General features: G+C 34.0%; 1 protein-coding gene across 1 annotated transcript; it reads left to right on the top strand.

The window, feature by feature from the left end:
* Positions 1–14,067: 14,067 nt before the first annotated feature.
* LOC108854909 (F-box protein At4g02733-like) lies at positions 14,068–17,410 on the top strand. The gene is made up of 12 exons (XM_018628594.2): positions 14,068–14,558; positions 14,869–15,044; positions 15,149–15,247; positions 15,341–15,451; positions 15,622–15,710; positions 15,791–15,906; positions 16,001–16,065; positions 16,169–16,238; positions 16,321–16,383; positions 16,469–16,527; positions 16,692–16,766; positions 17,184–17,410. The coding sequence occupies exons 1-12, from the start codon at positions 14,160–14,162 to the stop codon at positions 17,287–17,289; spliced, it is 1,428 nt and encodes a 475-aa protein (XP_018484096.2). The 5' UTR covers positions 14,068–14,159; the 3' UTR covers positions 17,290–17,410.
* The last annotated feature ends 875 nt before the right edge of the window (positions 17,411–18,285 follow it).

Below are 18,285 nucleotides of genomic sequence, written 5' to 3'. Positions count from 1 at the left end.
CCAAAATATTTTCGTGTTATATTAAAGATGACATAAAATTCACAAAAGTTTATAAAAAACTAACTATATTTATGGTTATTGGTATAAAATTGAATAAACAAAAAACGGACGGTACATAAACCAAACCAAACCCAAATAGATATGGTTTTAATATGGTAGTTATTTTTCTATAAATCGAAAAACCAAAAAAAACTAAACAGACCGTACTGATATCCAGATTGGACACCCCTCAATGTAATATATAATATTATGATTTAATTATAATTTATAGAAATATTATAAATATTTATAAATGTCTCAGTTGTTTATATTTTAGTAAAATGTTTTTTTACGGCAAACGGCCATTCAATTACTCAAACTTGAGGTGGTCTGGGTAACCAGACCGGAATAAAACAACCCATAAAATGTAACTTCCTATGGAAGGATCTAGCTGTTTTAGCTAAAAAGTCTGAAATCTGATTACACGTTCGAGGAACATAAGAAATGTTAAAATTCGTGAAGCATATCTGTAGCTTCTTTATCCTCTCCAATTCCGTTGGAAAGCTTGGCCAAGCATGAGGTTCCTTGATCATAGCAATCAGTTTCTTGCAGCATGTCCCGAAGCTCTGCCATGTCGAATGTTGAAGCATGTTCTCCATCGCCCATCGCAGTGCTTCTACTTCCGAGTGCAAAGCTGATTCTCGTCTAGGGAAATTTCTTGTGCCCATAAGTTGAGTGTTACCACCACTATCCATCCAGACCCATCCACATCCACTAAATTGGCCATGAGATGTCCATGATCCATCTAGCAAGCAAATATTATCCAAGCGTATGACTTGGGATTCCTCATTATTGTTCTCTTGTACCATAGGTGGTACCATCTCGTTTGCATTAAACCAGGCCTCGCATTCACTCTCAGCATATCGAACTAGTTCCAGAGTATCTCTATCTATCCCCCTAAAGAGTTTGTCATTTCGAGCCTTCCAAATATACCAGTTTATCCAGGGAAAAGGATCCTTGTCTTGTTCTGGTTCGATTATACTGTTCTTCTGCCATAACAGGTAATCCATATTGGTGTAGATGCTTGGTACTGGAAAAATATATGGACTTGTTGGAGTTGATGATAGTGACCAAACCTGTAGAGCTGGCGGACATTCGAATATAGCATGGATTACAGATTCTTCTGGTTCGCCGCACCTTGGGCAATAATTATCACACCTCATGTTACACCTTACTATGTTCCTCGTTACTACCACATGTCCGGTTAACAATTTCCATATAAGATGACAAATTTTCTTCGACGCCTTTAACTTCCAAACAAAGGCTTGGAGCTTAGTAATACTTGGCTCTAACACTTCCTTAACTTCATCGTTGTTTAAGAGATTCTGGGCAACCCAAGATCCAGATTTAACCGTATATTGGTCATTCCTTGTGTAGTTCCAGCAGAATGTATCTCACCGATGAGTTGTGCTTATGGCCAAACTCCTTATAAGGGGTATATCATCAGGATTGACATAATGCTTCAGCAAACCAGCATCCCATTCCTCCGACTCGTGATTAATAAGATCACTGACCCTCATATTTGGATGCATAACTGGTGCTACATGTGTAGCTGGCCTAGCAGGTGTCATTGGGATCGATGGATCCTCCCACACCTTAACCTTATAACCAGAATGTATCTTATGTCTTATACCCAGTAACAAAAGCTTCCTTGCAGTAGAAATGCTATCCCACACGTAGGATGGGCTGTTTATAGTGTTTACTCGTAAATGCTAGCTCAATCTATAATATCTTCCCCTCAAGACTCGGGCAACCAGCGAATCAGGGTATTGTACTAGCCTCCACAATTGTTTTGTCAGTAGTGCCAGATTAAACTCGTGGATCATACGAAATCTAATCCCACCCTCCTCTCTTGGTAAACAAACATTTTCCCATTTCGCCCAGTGTATTCCTCTTTTTCGTGGATTTGAAGTCCACCAAAATTGTGCAATGGCACTGGTAAGGTTTTCGCATATCTCTAATGGGAGCAGAAAAGTAGACATAACATATGTCAGAAGAGCAAGTAGAATGGATTTAATCAGCACTTCCTTCCCTCCTTTAGATAACCATCTACATGTCCAGCCATTCACTTTACGCATTAGCTTGTCCTTTAGAAATGCAAAAAGTTTGCATTTGGAACCACTAATATCTTCTGGAATACCCAAATAAGTCTCAATCCCTCCTTCATTTTGTTTTCCAAGTGCATCTTTAATTTCTTGCCTGGTGATCATTAATCCGCTTACCAAAGAGTAAGGAGGCTTTTTCAAAGTTAATGCGTTGGCCCGATGCTTTGCCATATACCTTGACTACTTTCATTACTTCTTCGCATTCACGGAGCTCCGCCTTACAGAAGAAAAGGCTATCATCAACAAAGAGAAGGTGGGATACCGAGGGACACGCACGTGTGACTTGCATCCCCGTTATCTTCTCTTGGTTCTCTGCATGATTGAGAAGGCTAGCGAGCGCTTCCGTGCATAGAATAAAAATGAAAGGAGACAAAGGATCTCCTTGGCGTGGCCTCTGCCTGGAATAATGTTCCCTCTCGGCTGTCCATCCATGGTAACTTTGTATTGTACTCGCGTAATGCATCTCATTATCCAGGTGATCCACAGTTCTGACAGCTTCAATAAACGACCATTCCATCCTATCATATGCTTTACTCATGTCTGTCTTAATGGCCATTCTTTTACTGTGTCCGCTTGGTTTGGTTCTAAGAGCATGAAACATTTCTTGAGCAATCATAATATTGTCAAAAATTTTCTTCTAGCAACAAAGGCTGACTGGGTTTCCGATATCAGACCTGATAGCATTTTCTTTAGTCTCTTGCATATGACCTTAGAGATAATCTTGTAGTTGACGTTATATAAGTTGATGAGTCTAAACAGAGTCATTTCGTTAGGCTTTGTTGTTTTTGGGATGCGACAAATATTTGTTTCATTCAATCCATTTGGCATTGTCCCCTCAGTAAGGTATTTATTAACCATAATAGTTAAGTCTTCTTTTACAATATCCCAGAATTTATGGTAGAAAAGCGCAGTCATCCCATCTGCCCCCAAGACATTTTCCGGATGCATAGCAAAGAACACTTATTTAACCTCACATTAAGAGACCGGAGCTGTAAGATTGTCATCCATTGGCCCCGTGAACGTGGTAGGAACTTCAGATAGCGCCTCTTCAATATCTTCTGGATTAGAAGACTCAAAGATCTGCCTAAACTAGCTATTAGCAATGGCTACTAATCCTTCTTCATCTTCAACAATATTTCCATTTGCATCTAGGAGTTGTGTGATCTTGTTCTTTGCTCTTCTTTGCTTTTTCAAGGCATGGAAATTTTTTGTATTTCGATCACCTTCCCTCAGCCAAATACTCGGTTCTTCTGTTTCCAGAACATTTATTCTGTCTTAAGAGCATTAGAAAGTTCTTTCAAAGCTGCTGCAATTTCCTCAGTTGTAACATTATCATCTGTGTATAACCCCTCCACTTTTTCTTTAAGTTCCTCCACCAATTTTGCCTAGTTAATATTATGTTGTCCCCTCCACTCGCTCAAGGCTTTTCTACAACTGGAAATATGTCAATGGTCCCATTGGGGGGGGGGGAGATCAAGAGATTTCCACCCCTCCAGAATGACTTGTCGTAGTTTTTCATTATCCAACCATCTTTTTTCAAACTTAAATTTTTTTTGATCTTCTCGTTGGTGTTGTATGTATGTCTGCAAGTATCTTCTCTAGTTTATTTTCTACACTGGTAGAAGAATTGTTCCTTTCTATTTGTATTTGGCCACTTCCTAAACATAGAATGATTCTTTCATCCATCAGAAAAGAGTATGAACCAAATCAATTCTTGGGATTTAATTTAATTTGGTTATGTTCTCAACTTATCTCAATGGTGAGCCAGAAGAACGGTATGAAGCATTCAGGTTTTCAATTCTTACATCTAACAAGTTGTGAAGATCATACATCCCGGTGAATTTGCCTTTGAAGTTGAACTCCAAAAACAGTCAATTTGTAAAATCGACTAAGTATTTCAATACGAAATTGATTTGTTGTTTACTGTCACAGGAGGTGTATCGAGGTTTTCTTTGACCAGATTACGTTTCGGAAAAATGATGTGATCCACATCCGACGAGAATGATGTAATCCATAGTTTGCCGAGCAATATAGACTGCAACAAGTGATTAAACTACCATGAAAAAGTCAACTTGATAGGGAAGAAAAAAGGGATGAAAGAGATGACCACATTTACCAAAAGTTTACCTAATTTTGATCTTAATTAACCTGAAAAAAATTTCGAAATTAATATAAACCAGATCGAAATTGAACATTAAATTAAGTTTGGTTTTCATAAACTTAGATTTCCGTCAATAAGTCTGTCACAATCTATCTTATTAAAGCTGAAGTACAATTTCGGTGTGTTTGAATATTTGGATAAGAGTATTAAAAAGATTTGATGTGTTTGGCTATAGGTGTAAAATTCGTTCACGATTATTGCTAACTTAAAAAAACAGTAAAATCTGTAATGAAATCTTACTCACCACGTAAATATCTTATATCTTATGCAATCTAATAAATTAAATATTACCTTCTCTTTCTCTTGATTTTTTCTTCCCAAATAAAAGACATAACCTAATTAAATATGCTTTCTCTTAATGCAACCAATTTTTTTGGATTCTTTGGAGACTTGAATAAAAGGATTAAAAAATTTAGAATGTTTAGAAACATAGATTGTAGTATTTAAAAAAAATATTTTGTTTGCAAACAAAAATAGTGGTATTAAACAAAAAAGTAATAGGCTTAAGTTATTAAGTCCATTATAAAAAAATGTTGTCAATATAAGCAAAATACAATGCAAAGCCCAATTTGAAATAGAAAAATAGATTAGAATAAAAAGTCAATAAATTTTGCATAATAGATTAGAATAAAAAGTCAATAAATTTTGCATTGAAATCATAAAACGACACTTATTTGAAACAAAAATTTTGCTCCAAAACGACATCTAATTCGAAACGGAGGGAGTAATGACTAAGGATGGGCTTTCAGGTACCCATACGGGTTTGGTTCTGATCGATTTGTGTTTCGGGTTTTCGGGGTCAAAGATTTCAGCCCTATTATGATGTTTCTAAATTTTGGTTTGAGTTTGATTCAGATCTTTGGTTCGGGTTTGGATAACCCATTTAAATTATTTTTAAAGTTTTAAATCATTATATATTTTAAATTTCTCAAAATATATAAATAAAATAATATATTACCTATAAATTTGAATAACATATGTCAGAATACCTAAGCTTAACATATCAATTGGCTTGATTTAAAATTTTGGATACATAATCAATAATTATTTTAAGTATTTTTGGTGATTTGAGTATACTTTAACTATTTCAGATATTTACTATCGACCCCTCCTTACCTCAGTTTGAGGATTAAAGGTCCAAAGTGACTAAAGTTGACAAAAACAAAAATTTACTATCGAGTGTCTATATATATTTTCAAGTGTTTATAACCAATTTAAAAGTATCATTCTTGATGTTTTATATAAGTTAAATCTAAATATATATATATAAGTATATAAATCTATTCTTAGATAAATTCAGGTATCCGAATAGTTCGGTTCGGATCAGATTCGGTTCTCTAAATAACAAAATTTTGAATAATTCGAATATTTAATCAATTTATATTCGGGTTTCGTACTATATTTTTGGATCGGTATTGGTTCTATTCCTCGGATTCATTTTGCCAAACCCTAATAATTACATGAAGAACAAATATCATCATATTTTTCAAAATATACATAAAGTTTATAATCATTTAATTTAACAACAAGCTAAATAAATATATTGATTGGAGAGGAAATAAAACAAAGTAAGAGAAATACATAATTTACTAGAAACACTCTATGTGTCGAATTTATAATCAACAAGTTTTACTAAGATAAATATATTCAATAATTACAAACAATTAATATATTTCATAAAATTAAAAAATAATATCCGCGCTTTCGAAGCGCGGGTCAAAATCTAGTATAAATTAAAAAGTCTGTCACCACATAAACAAAAAGTGTACCAACAATTTTAAATCTGATATATAATCTGTCATAAGAAAATAAGTCGAAAATAAAAAAATAAGTCGGTACATAAGAAAATAAGTTGACCACAAAAATTTACAATTTTTTAAAGATCTACAATTTTTAACAAATCTACAATTTTTTAAAAAAAAATGTTTTCTATTTAAACTGTCATGGAAACAAATCTGATATTTCTAAGAAAGTATGTCACCATTTTAACGATAGATTATTTTTTCTATGCAAAATTACTCGACAAATTTATTTCAAAAATATAAATCTGCTGTCAGTCAAATGTTAAGAGTACTTTAGTAATGTTTTTTTTTGTTATAACTATGGACAAGGACAATTTCAACCAAAAAAACATTCTTATAATTTTCAAAAAATATTAGTCATTCTAGTAATAACATAATTATTTTATGTCATTTTAATAATCTTCCTTTGTAAAATCTGTATGCATTATATTTTAGAGTTTCACATTGTTTATGTAAAAGTGAGAAAATTGCTTATTTTCTTTATTTCCTCTTTAATGCAAAACCAACTTTACCTTGAAAATAATCCAGTTATTTTCCAAGCTCTATCAGTCAGCTAGGCCTGGGCATTCGGGTATCCGTCGGCATTCGGATCGGGTTTTTCAGATTTTCGGGTTTACGCCTCTAGCTTCCATACTAAAATTTTATTAGTATGGGTCGGGTTCGGATAATAACACTTCGGGTTCGGTTCAAAATTGTATTGCTTCCTAAAACCCATAAAGTAACCATATATCGTTCGGATTCGGATTATATCGGTTCGGTTCGGATATAACCAAAGTAAAAAACAAAAACTTAAAGCAAAACATAAAGAAAAATACCTAAATTAAATAAAAATTAATCTCTCACACAAAATTGATAAAATAATAATAAAATGTTAGATCAAGTATCAAAACAAATATCGTTTGTAAACAATATACATTACATTTTAGAGAGTAGACTTGTTTTTTCAATGAGCAAATTATAAAGTATCTATTTATAACTAATTGTGTATTTAAAACATTTATAAAGTTTTTAATATTTATTATTATATATCATATTACCATAAATATTGAATTTAATAATTGAAATACTTATATATATATATATATATATTTCACAATATTTATATTAACTATTAATTTCAGATTTTTTGGGTTACCCGTTCGGGTTCGGTTAATAACACTTCGGGTTCGAATATTTTTTATATCATCCTACAAGACTCGTTCGAATATTTTTATATTTCGGGTCGGATAACGGGTCGGGTTTTTCGGTTCGGGTCGGGTTGGTGCTGTACTTAAGCACCAACACAATTTTTGTGTGTTTACAACGTTTGGGTTTTACTTCGGTGAGTTCAGTCAGTATCTTTGTAGCTTGATTATGTGTTCCGCCCATAGCTTACCATTTGTCTTCGTTATTAAGAGAATCTCTTGTGGATTTCAATCAAAATGGTTTTTTTTTGTCTTTAGTTAATTGTAATAATATAATAAACATTCTGATATCTCTATTGTGCGCTTTTTTCTGTCTCAAGTCTGATCAAAAATAAAATGTTTGAACAAAAAAAAAAAAGATTGCAACCGCGTGCTATGCGTGTATATATCGGGGTTGTGATTTGTGAGGACTAAAAAAGAGGAAAATGTAAGCTCAAGAACTTGGAGCTTGAGAAGATGTTGCAGTGGTGGAGTTTTGGTTCGTGTACTTGTGTTACATACATAGGATGGTGTGTGACACATGCTTCGAAGAATAAAAAGGAAATATCAAGATGTGATGATATGAAATATTTCTATATACTTGGTTGACGAAATATGCATTAAAGGAGCGTGATTAGATCACAAATTTGAAGATTTGGTGATGCTAAAATATAGGAAACTAGAGCCGGCCCGCCCTACGGGCGGGATGATCATTTAAAAATAATTTAGATAATCATAATAAATATTTTTGTTTTTTGTTTATTATTTGTTTTTATTTTAACATGTTTTGTTCTATATTAATATGAATCATTATATTTATTGATTTTTATTCTTTATTCAGTTTTATTATCATTACAATTAACTAAACCTTTCCTTACGATTAATAAGATTGTTTATTTGAAATTTTATTCTGTTTTTATTTTAATGGTGTAAAATTGTTGATTTATTTATTTAATTTGAAGTTATCTAGTTTTATTCACTCTCTTACATTATTTTATATTGTGTGTCTTTTATTTGATTATATAACTATATATTTTATTTTTACACAGTTGTGGAACTATGTTTATATTTTTTTAGAATTCTTGACACAAATATTTAAAATACATTCTACATTTATTTAGTTAGAATAACTTAACATATCTCTTAACATATTTGAGTTTTTACTACGGGCGGGTAAGTAAGTGAAAAATAACTAAAGACATATTATGCTTTAATATATGTGTAAGAATATTCAAATTATTACTCTAAAATAAACAAATATCAATCTGTAATATTTATTTCTGTGCGTTTTATTAGAAATCAAAAACCTGATAAATTATTAAAAAAAAACAAATTTCTTTGATGTAATTATTTTACATTTTTAATGTTTGCTACACCTTTATTAAAAATGTAAGTACATCACTTGTAATTACAGTTGAAATTCAATATATAAATCATGAATTATTTTTTTAATCTGTTGGTATTCTTCTTTTCTTTTATACGTTTTAAACCTATTCATGATTTAGATAATGTGGAAAATTAATTGTTTTAAAATTTCTCTCTAAAGTTAGTTAAATAACATAACAATTGAAATTGATTGTTTAAGAATACACACATTTTATTACTAATTTTATCAAATTAACCATATCATCCAAACTGATTAAGATTATTAAACAAATATTGTTTTCAAAGTGGAATTCATTGTTTCATTTTTATTTGATACCTTTTGGATATAATTTTTGCACATCGGTTTTATATATATAAGATTAGTTTATTATTTGCTCAAAATTTTGCCATAATTTTTTATTAATAAACTTCTTTTATTAAATGTTGTTGTTGTTTTATTTTCATAATATTTTATTTTCAATAGGTATAACGTGTACTACATTTTTTGATTGAGCAACACTGATTCACTGAATAGCTATGTTAAACATGATTTTGTAAAAGTATATTATTATGAAGTTAATTATCTATTATAGTCTATTAATATAATATAAAGTTATAAAAGTAGTAAATCCAAACCAATAAGTACTTTAAAATCATAATATTACAGTTTCTTTATTACTTGAAAAATAAGAAACAGAGAGCACCTTACAAAAAGATCATAATAATTTGTTCACTGATTACTACTGGAAAGTGTATACATGATTCATCTTCCTCTTGTTAGGTATTAGATGTATCTGGTTTTCCTTCTAGACGTTTTCAAGCATGTGTAAAATATAGTATAACCTGGATTACCTTGCAACACCTAAGTGGTTCCATCATAACAGGCTGTGCATTGTGAACATGTAAAACCACGCTGAATATAAGATGTAGCACCACTCATTTGCTGTTTCAATGCTGTCAATTTTCCGAGTGCATAAGAACTCTGCAGCCTGCAAGTGTTTGGGTTTGTAAGAGGGCAGATGAAGAATAAGGTGGAGGTTTTAAGTTGGAGGCTAACCTGTGGTGGTGAAGTGATTTCATAAGCATTCAACTCTGATAGTGTTCAGGGTTTGATCTTCTTAACCCCTCCATATATTTCAGCAGTAGAGGCCAACCCATCTCAATCCTCTAGATACTGAGAAAAACATAACGCAAAGCAAAAACCTCAAATGTTATTTGTGTACTCACTATGGAAAAAGAAAAGGGACACTAAGGTTGAATTGAGAAAGAAGTGACCTTTTTGAGGGGAAAAAAATTCTTAACACATGTCAATAGTTGGAAATGAAATATAATACAACAGGGAGTCGCCAGACCTATCTCCCACTATTTTTGGATTTAATCTCCATGCAACGATCACCTTTCGATCGTCATCAAAGACTAATAGTTTCTCATGGAGTTGCATAGCTTGGCTGTCAAAAACACTCACACAAACAGTGGTGCCACTTGCATGGCAGAAAAGTTTGGAGTATAAACCTTTAAATGAGTGAAAGAGTATGTGTTCTTTATAACTTTAAAAACAGTGGGGAATAGTTTGGTCTAACCTATGATTCTGAATAGGTAAGTTTCCCAAGATTCACATCGAAACAGTCAGAGCAATCAAAAGCTCTGGTTACTGGAACTTTCTTTTATTGATTTTGGCCAAAACTCAGCGATGTTAAAGTACATGCTATCATCTGGCCTTCAATTTGACATGATAATGAAAATAAGTTTCTGGTGTTGTTATGAGTTGAGGATGATGTTTACCGGAAGAAAACTGACATTTTTATATGTAATCATTCACCGCCTTCAGATATGGTTGTTAATTCTGACTTTAATGGATCTCGTAACGTTTCTAAGCATAAGAACTTTATACGAAACGACACCAATGAATCTCGACCACGGATTCTTCGTGACGATACGACTATGAAACGATCCCAATGAAACTCGACCAGTGATTCCTCATGACGATTCGATTCCACTCACACACCATCTTGGAACTCCGTTGTCAGAGATCGGAAAAGGACGATGAAATCTAGAAACCCTGAAGAAGATATTGTTTTCCTTCTGGACCAGCGTCAGTGAAGAAACAAAATAAATATAGGAAGCCCAATATTATTAAAAGCCCACGTAAGTGAATTCAAACAGAACGAAAAACTTGTGCTTAAAAAGACGTAGCAGGCATTTAACGATAAAAGCCCATCCGATTTTAGAATAAATGAAGTGATGAGTTTTAGTAAGGGGAGACACGTGTCAACGTCACAGAGCATGAATTTTTGACCTGGCATCTGACGTGTCAACATGAGAGAAACATCCCTATTTTATAGTAATAGATATTATATTAGATAATAGGAAAAAATTATTTAATATATATTGTGGCTTTTTCCTAGAATTAGGGTTAGAGCTTTTGACGTTGTAATTCTCACGGAAACATAGCAGCAGCTTTGGGGTTTCAGAGAATGAGTGATTTGTAGAGGTGATCAACAGGAGTTGGTTCCTCATAAGGGTAGATTAAGAATTGATCCGTGTCAAGCCGTGTGTGGCGTTGAGTAATTCGGATTTGACAAGTCTTTGTAAAAGATTGTTTCAGTGATTCTTAATAAAGAGATAATTGTTCTTGGAATTATTTTGTGCTGTCTGTTCTCGCTGTATCTCGAACTTACAATTGGTATCAGAGTAGGACACCTAAACGAAGAAGACATCTTCGAACCAAGGTGAGATCCTGAGAAGAGAATATGGCGATTTTGGCACAAAATATGTTGCTGCTGAATGATATGAACTATGGGTATTGGAATGTAAGAATGAGAGCAAACTTACGTGGAGCTGATGAAGATATATGGACAGTTGTTCAAACTGGATGGGAAGAACCGTTTGTGATGCAAGAAGATGGTTTGAAGAGACCTAAACTGAAGACAAAGTGAACAGCAACAGAGAAAAAACTTTCAAGGTTTAATGCAAAAGCACTGGATACAATCTTCAGTTCTGTAGATGCAAAGCAATTTGAGCTTATTCAGGGATGTGAATCAGCTAAAGAGGCTTGGGATATACTACAAAATGCTTTCGAGGGTACTGCGAATGTTAGGAGGATAAGATTGGACTTGCTTGCATCACAGTTTGAAGACATAAGGATGAGGGATGATGAGAAGATCAGAGATTTCAGTGCGAAGCTCAGCTCCATAGCCAATGAAGCACAAGTTTTAGGTAAAAAATATGAAGATGCAAAATTGGTGAAGAAGTTTTTGCGATGTTTGTCTACTAAGTTTGCAGCACATAAAGCAGCGATAACATTGACGATGAACACTGATGAACTGAAGTTTGCTGAGGTAGTAGGGATATTAAAGGCTGAGGAGATGGAATTGGAATCTAAGTGTTCAAAGCCTGCTCAAGACTCTCAAATTACAGTTAATGAAGACATCCAGAAAGCTAAGAAGCTTGAAGAATCTATTCACTTGGTGATTCAGAAACTTGAAGAAACCATGAATCTTTTGAATAAGATGTCCAGCGACAGACTGCCTAGAGAAGAAGAAAGACATAAATGGCAGGCAGTGGTGTGTTTTAATTGTCATGGTATTGTGCATGTCAAAACAGAGTGTCCATCATTCAAGAGAAAAGAAATCAAGTGTAATGGATGTAATGGTTATGGCACATAAAATCAGATTGTGTGAACACCAAAAAGATGAAGATGAAGAGAAGTTGCAATGATAAAGTACCAGAGAGAAAAGAAGATGCTCTCAATTTCGTGTCTCTTCATGGAGTTATATGATCTGAAAAAGACATCACTAAGGGTGAAATTCGTATGCCGGGTGTGTCACACACCAATTCAAATGCGTCACACAGTGATACAGAAAATGATATAGATGCAGATTTTCTAGCCGAGTATAAGGTTCTCTTTGGTAAATTTGCAGAACTCAGTCACGAAAACCTACAGCTCATCAAGGATAAAGCTGTTTTGAAAGATCAAGTCAACACCCTAGAGATGGAACGGACTGATGCGAAGGGTGAATCAAAGTGTAGGGTGAGAGAGGATGATAATGAAGACAAGCTTCAGTCTCTTAAGAGAGTTATTGCAGAGCAGAATCAAGTTCAACAAGAGTCTGAAATAAAGTTTCATCAGATGAAACAACTGTTGAATCAAGAACTTGAGAAGAGTCAGCTTCTGGAAAGACAACTTGCTGAGAACTACAAGAAAGTGAGAATGTTGAACACTGGATCAGCAAGTCTGGATCATATCTTGTCAATTGGACAGTCTCCAAAAATCAGTTGGGGTTTGGGTTATAAAGGGACGACTTCACAAGAGGTTGACAAGAATGAAGGAATCAAGTTTGTAAAACGCTCAATCCCAGTTGTTTCAGCTGAACAAAAGGATGAAACTCAAGCAAAGATTGTGGTTCCAAAGATACAAGACAGCAAAATTGTTGCTAAGCGAATGAATGGCTGTCTCTTTTGTGGTAAGACCGGACATACTGTTGCTTTCTGTTATTCTAGGAGAAACCAGACTGAGCGAGCTTGGAGGATGAACTTTTGTTATGTGGAACCTAGAAGATATGGACATGTTTGGATAGCTAAGAAGGATCTGTATCCTAAGTTTACGAAAGGTGTGTCACACGAGCATACTAGTGTGTCATACAATCGAATGGGTGATCAATATACTGAATTTGAAGAACCAGTTCGATGGCCTAGAAGGTACTGAGAGTTTTTGATGGTCCCACAAGTATCATGAAGTTGTTCAAAGAGTTTTTAACTCAAGTAGGGGGAGATGATACTTAATTCAGGGGGAGTTTAAGTTAGTACTTTGGTGGTATGTATGATGCATATTGTTCTTAGGCTTGAGTTGTAAAACTCAGTGAAAAAGGGGGAGAATGTAAGCTCAAGAACTTGGAGCTTGAGAAGCTGTTGCAGTGGTGGAGTTTTGGTTCGTGTACTTGTGTTACACACACAGGATGGTGTGTGACACACGCTTCGAAGAATAAAAAGGAAATATCAAGATGTGATGATATAGAATATTTCTATATACTTGGTTGACGAAATATGCATTAAAGGAGCGTGATTAGATCACAAATTTGAAGATTTGGTGATGCTAAAATATAGGAAATATTATATTAGATAATAGGAAAATATTATTTAATATATATTGTGGCTTTTTCCTAGAATTAGGGTTAGAGCTTTTGACGTTGTAATTCTCACGGAAACATAGCAGCAGCTTTGGGGTTTCAGACAGTGAGTGATTTGTAGAGGTGATCAACAGGAGTTGGTTCCTCATAAGGGTAAATTAAGAATTGATCCGTGTCAAGCCGTGTGTGGCGTTGAGTAATTCGGATTTGACAAGTCTTTGTAAAGAATTGTTTCAGTGATTCTTAATAAAGAGATAATTGTTCTTGGAATTATTTTGTGCCGTCTGTTCTTGCTATATCTCGAACTTACAGAAAAATCAACGGTAAAGACTATGAAAAGTCTTTAGAGCTTTAAGAGACAGCTCCTTAATCTCTTAATTATAAATCATCATCTCATCATGGCGGAAGATATTTGCTTTGCTTCGTGTAGAAGGATGGATTCAGAACAAGCTAAGACTCCTATCGGAGCTCTCTCATCATCCTCCTCCTCCACCCAAAACACTAACTCACTCTCTCTTCCTACACACTCCAGCCCGCACCACTTCGAATCCACAATCCTCTCCTTCCTTTTGTTTCCTGATTCTCCGTTGTTTTCCAACAGCTCTGTCTTTGACCGAGTGCTTCATGATTTTCTCTCCACATCTAGTGGTGATGATGACTCTGCTCATGATCAACTCATTCACCGCACTCTCCAACGTGTCTCACTTCTTCTTGAATCCACTAAACGGTGCTTTCGTAAGCGACTCACACTCTACAATTCCATCTCATGGTTCCTCCCTCAAGACCTCACAGTTAAGGTAGTAACAACATGAACGAATCTGAAACTTTGGGAGCAGTAAACATTTTTTAAAAACTTCAATTAAAAAAATATATAGTTTTAAAAATATTTGGAAATTTATATCTATGTGTATAACTTTAAAAAAAAAATTGGGCTCAAGACTAATGTTTTTAGTGGATTGTGGCCAGATCCGTTCTGCGTAACAATAGTATTCTGTATTTTTTTTTTTGGAAGAACATTTTCATGTGCTTCCTTCACTGACATTGATCTTTGTTCCCTTTCTCTTGTTAATGGATCTCTGAGTTTATCTTCGATTTCTTATGATTTAGGTGTTCTCCATGCTTGATACAAAGTCTCTAATGCAAGTTGCGGCTTGTTGCACCATGTTTAGCAAATCTGCCATGGACCCTTTATGTTATTCTCACGTAGACTTGACAACAGCATCTACATATCTTGATGATGGTGTTTTGCGTACTATGATCCATCGTGCTGGAAATAAACTCAGGTTACAGCTTCTTGTATATATATATCTTATGTTTTCTATTTGAACTTGATTATAGAAATGATTTATATGTAATCATTTCTCAGAGGTTTTGTTTATGCTTGCAGATCCCTTAAACTTGGTAATGATGCTTATAACTATTTCCACACTTTTCCTATAAGCTCTTGTCTTGCTCCACTATCATCCTCTGATCCTGAATTTACTTGGTATGGTTTTCTTCATCACCAATATGTTCAGTGACATTTAATTAGTATTTAACATGTTTGGTTGATATTATATATGTTTTTCCATTCATCTAGGAATTTATTAACAAGCCTACACATTTACAATCTCATATCCATGGACATGAATTCCATATGTTCTGTTTTGTCAGCCTGCCCAAATCTATCCGATTTGAAAATCGCAGAATTGTAAGTTTGCCATTGAGCTTACCTTTCCGATCCTTGCATCTTTAAATTTCATGACATCTCCATTTTTCTTTTAGTTTCCCATTTTATTCTGTCAATACCAGATTCTAATGATTCTTTTAGGAACAATATCCTCCATTATATGCCATAGCTTCTTTTTTTCTTCTTGACAGATCATATGATTCATCAAATCTGGTGCTAGACTTACTCACAAGGAAATGTCACTTGGTAGAGCATCTATTCTTAGAAACTTCTTTTGGAGGTAAAAGGTTTCCACCAAAGGTTCTTTCTTTTGTTATACTTCCAGTTTTTCCTTAAACCTCTATATGATTGGTGGGTTAGGGGATAATATAACATATTCTACCATCGAAGCGTTTGTGGCCAACTGCCCCAAGCTAACTTGTCTAACACTTAAAGGTTTTAACCTAGATGATGCAATGGCCCAAATTCTTGTGAAGGTATGGCTCCTTAAGTTCTATTTTCGTATATCGTTCTCTCTTCATTTGGTTCTACATGTGCTTTTACAAAACCAATATTGGAATTGTTTTGCAGGGTTTGCTTAAACTTAAGTATGTGAATCTGTCTAGCACATCCGGAATCCATGGAAGTTTCTTGAGGTTAGTTTTTGTCTGAACATATGGTTTAATAGTATACAATGAAAATGTATATCATCTTGGTCTCTGTTAGAAAGTTTCTCAAGATGAAAACTTCTGATGGTAGGGATTTGGGGAATACTTGCAAAGACAGTCCGCTTGAGATTCTAATATTGCGTGACTGTTCTCTAGAGGAGGTAAAATATTCAGCATAATAACTTGTAGTTGTGTATCTCAATCTTGTTGTTACCCTCTTAAATGTTGATAATTGTATTCCAGAGAGAAGTTTTAGAGTTTTTGAATTCACTAATCGCGGGAGACTTCAGGTTTATTCGACACATTGTAAGTTTGATCATGTATTGTAAGTAACATTGAAATTGTGGATATTTATATCATCTCGTTTGCATGCGTATTTTCTCTCCAATAGGATGTATCAAGTGGCAACGGTTTAGCTTGTGATGGAGATGAAAGAACTTTGGAACTAAAGTAACTAAATTATTCATTCACCAAACATAGTTGCTTTACACTTTCTTGCCAGTATTTTTACCTTATTATTATTTTTTTGTTTGAAACTACCTTATTGTTGTGTGTGTGTGTGTGTGTGTGTGTGTGTGTGTGTGTGTGTGTGTGTGTGTGTGTGTCTGTTGTAGCTTTCCTGTGGAGAAGCTGAAAGAAGAAAGATCAAATTTCAAGTTGGTGGCAGAATTTCCCTTAAGTCTGCAAAGGTAAATCAATTACTATGTGTTGTTAGTTAAGCTTATAAGGAGTTATATTAGAAGTAACTAAAAGTTAGGTAAAATAATCAGAAATCTCATAAATATAATTTTTAGTTTTTATCACGAAAATAGTACTTAAAAGAGAATAATTCTCGAAATAACATTTATTAATCAATAAAAGTACTAAATTACTTTTAATCATAAACTTTAACCCTAACCCTACTCCCAAATATTTTATAAACACTAAATTATAATTACTAAACACAATCCCAAATACAAATATAAGTATAAAAGGCGTATTATTCAATTTTAATTAATACTATTTTAGCGGTTTTTCATTGTGTGCTATTTCATATAAAATTTTGGTTTAGTATAATCTAAAAGTTTTCTCTAAGACAATTCAATATAATGGTTTTGTTTGTGTAGTTGGAGCCCATCTCCTTTCCACGAGAGCATAGATTATGACTATTATGGTTGCTGTTGGGGAGGATCAAGGCCGAAGTCCAAGAAACTGCGCTTCTTCGGTATCTAACCAGGCCCAGATGATTCTGGACCCTTTAGATGGTGTATTCAAGTAAACTATAGATGGTGTATTCAAGTAAACTTTTAAAATATTTGTTCAATAAGTAAAATATATGTTGTTCAGTTATAAATCTTTTGAAACACATTATGTATTTGTAATTTCATTGATCTATATTTACTACTAGGCTTTGAGGATGATACTTATAGTATGCTTTCAGGTATATACTTTTTAAAACTTCCCGTTTGATTAACATTCATTTGTTTCAAATATATATGTTTTGTAGTTTTTGCATATATTAAAAATATATTACATTTTGATTATTAATGAATGATTTCAAATATATTACAATAGGATGTATCAACTGGCAACGGTTTAGCTTGTGATGGAGATGAAAGAACTTTGGAACCAAAGTAACTAAATTATTCATTCACCAAACATAGTCGTTTTAAACGTAATGGAGATGACAATTCATAACATCCATTACGAGACGGCGTAACCTAGGGCTTCTCTCTCTATGACGGCTACATGGCGATTTGGCGATCTTCCTCAACATCGAGCCTCTTCTGCTAGATCTATACACTCTTTGGTGATAGATCTCGGAGATCAACATCATCCTTATCGGCTGATGACATACCTAGTATTTAATAAGAGATCGATCATTGTCGGTTTCTTCCTTCTCAAGAAACAGAAGCTCTCTGTTACATCAACGAAAAATCCTAGCAGTTCTGATGGTGAATTCGACTTGAGTAAACGTAACCTTCATCTAATTGATACACTCTTTGGTGCTCGATTACCCTCTCACACTAGAACGGTCATTGTCGTCTGGTTGTGACTCACTGTTTCCAACCGATCTCACTGTCTTCTCCATTCGATCAGCCGTGACTCTGAGATTCCTAAGGTTTCATCGACGTATCCATTATTATTGTTTATCGAGTATTGATTTCCATCTGGTTCCAACCGATCCAATACGACGTTTCCGGCGTATTTTTCAAAGTGATCTCTTTG

Source organism: Raphanus sativus, chromosome 1 (assembly GCF_000801105.2).
Source record: "Raphanus sativus cultivar WK10039 chromosome 1, ASM80110v3, whole genome shotgun sequence".
NCBI lineage: Eukaryota > Viridiplantae > Streptophyta > Magnoliopsida > Brassicales > Brassicaceae > Raphanus > Raphanus sativus.
The sequence above is the reverse complement of the archived record's forward strand: the minus strand, read 5'-3'. Positions and strand labels throughout refer to the sequence as shown.

What these genes read in the sequence shown, in the direction of transcription:
- LOC108854909 (XM_018628594.2), top strand. Translation starts at nt 14,160, where the DNA reads ATGGCGGAAGATATTTGCTTTGCTTCGTGTAGAAGGATGGATTCAGAA. An exon ending in GATTTGAAAATCGCAGAATT is followed by an intron (nt 15,452 to 15,621) that starts GTAAGTTTGCCA and finishes TCTTCTTGACAG; the next exon opens with ATCATATGATTCATCAAATC. An exon ending in TCAGGTTTATTCGACACATT is followed by an intron (nt 16,384 to 16,468) that starts GTAAGTTTGATC and finishes TCTCTCCAATAG; the next exon opens with GATGTATCAAGTGGCAACGG.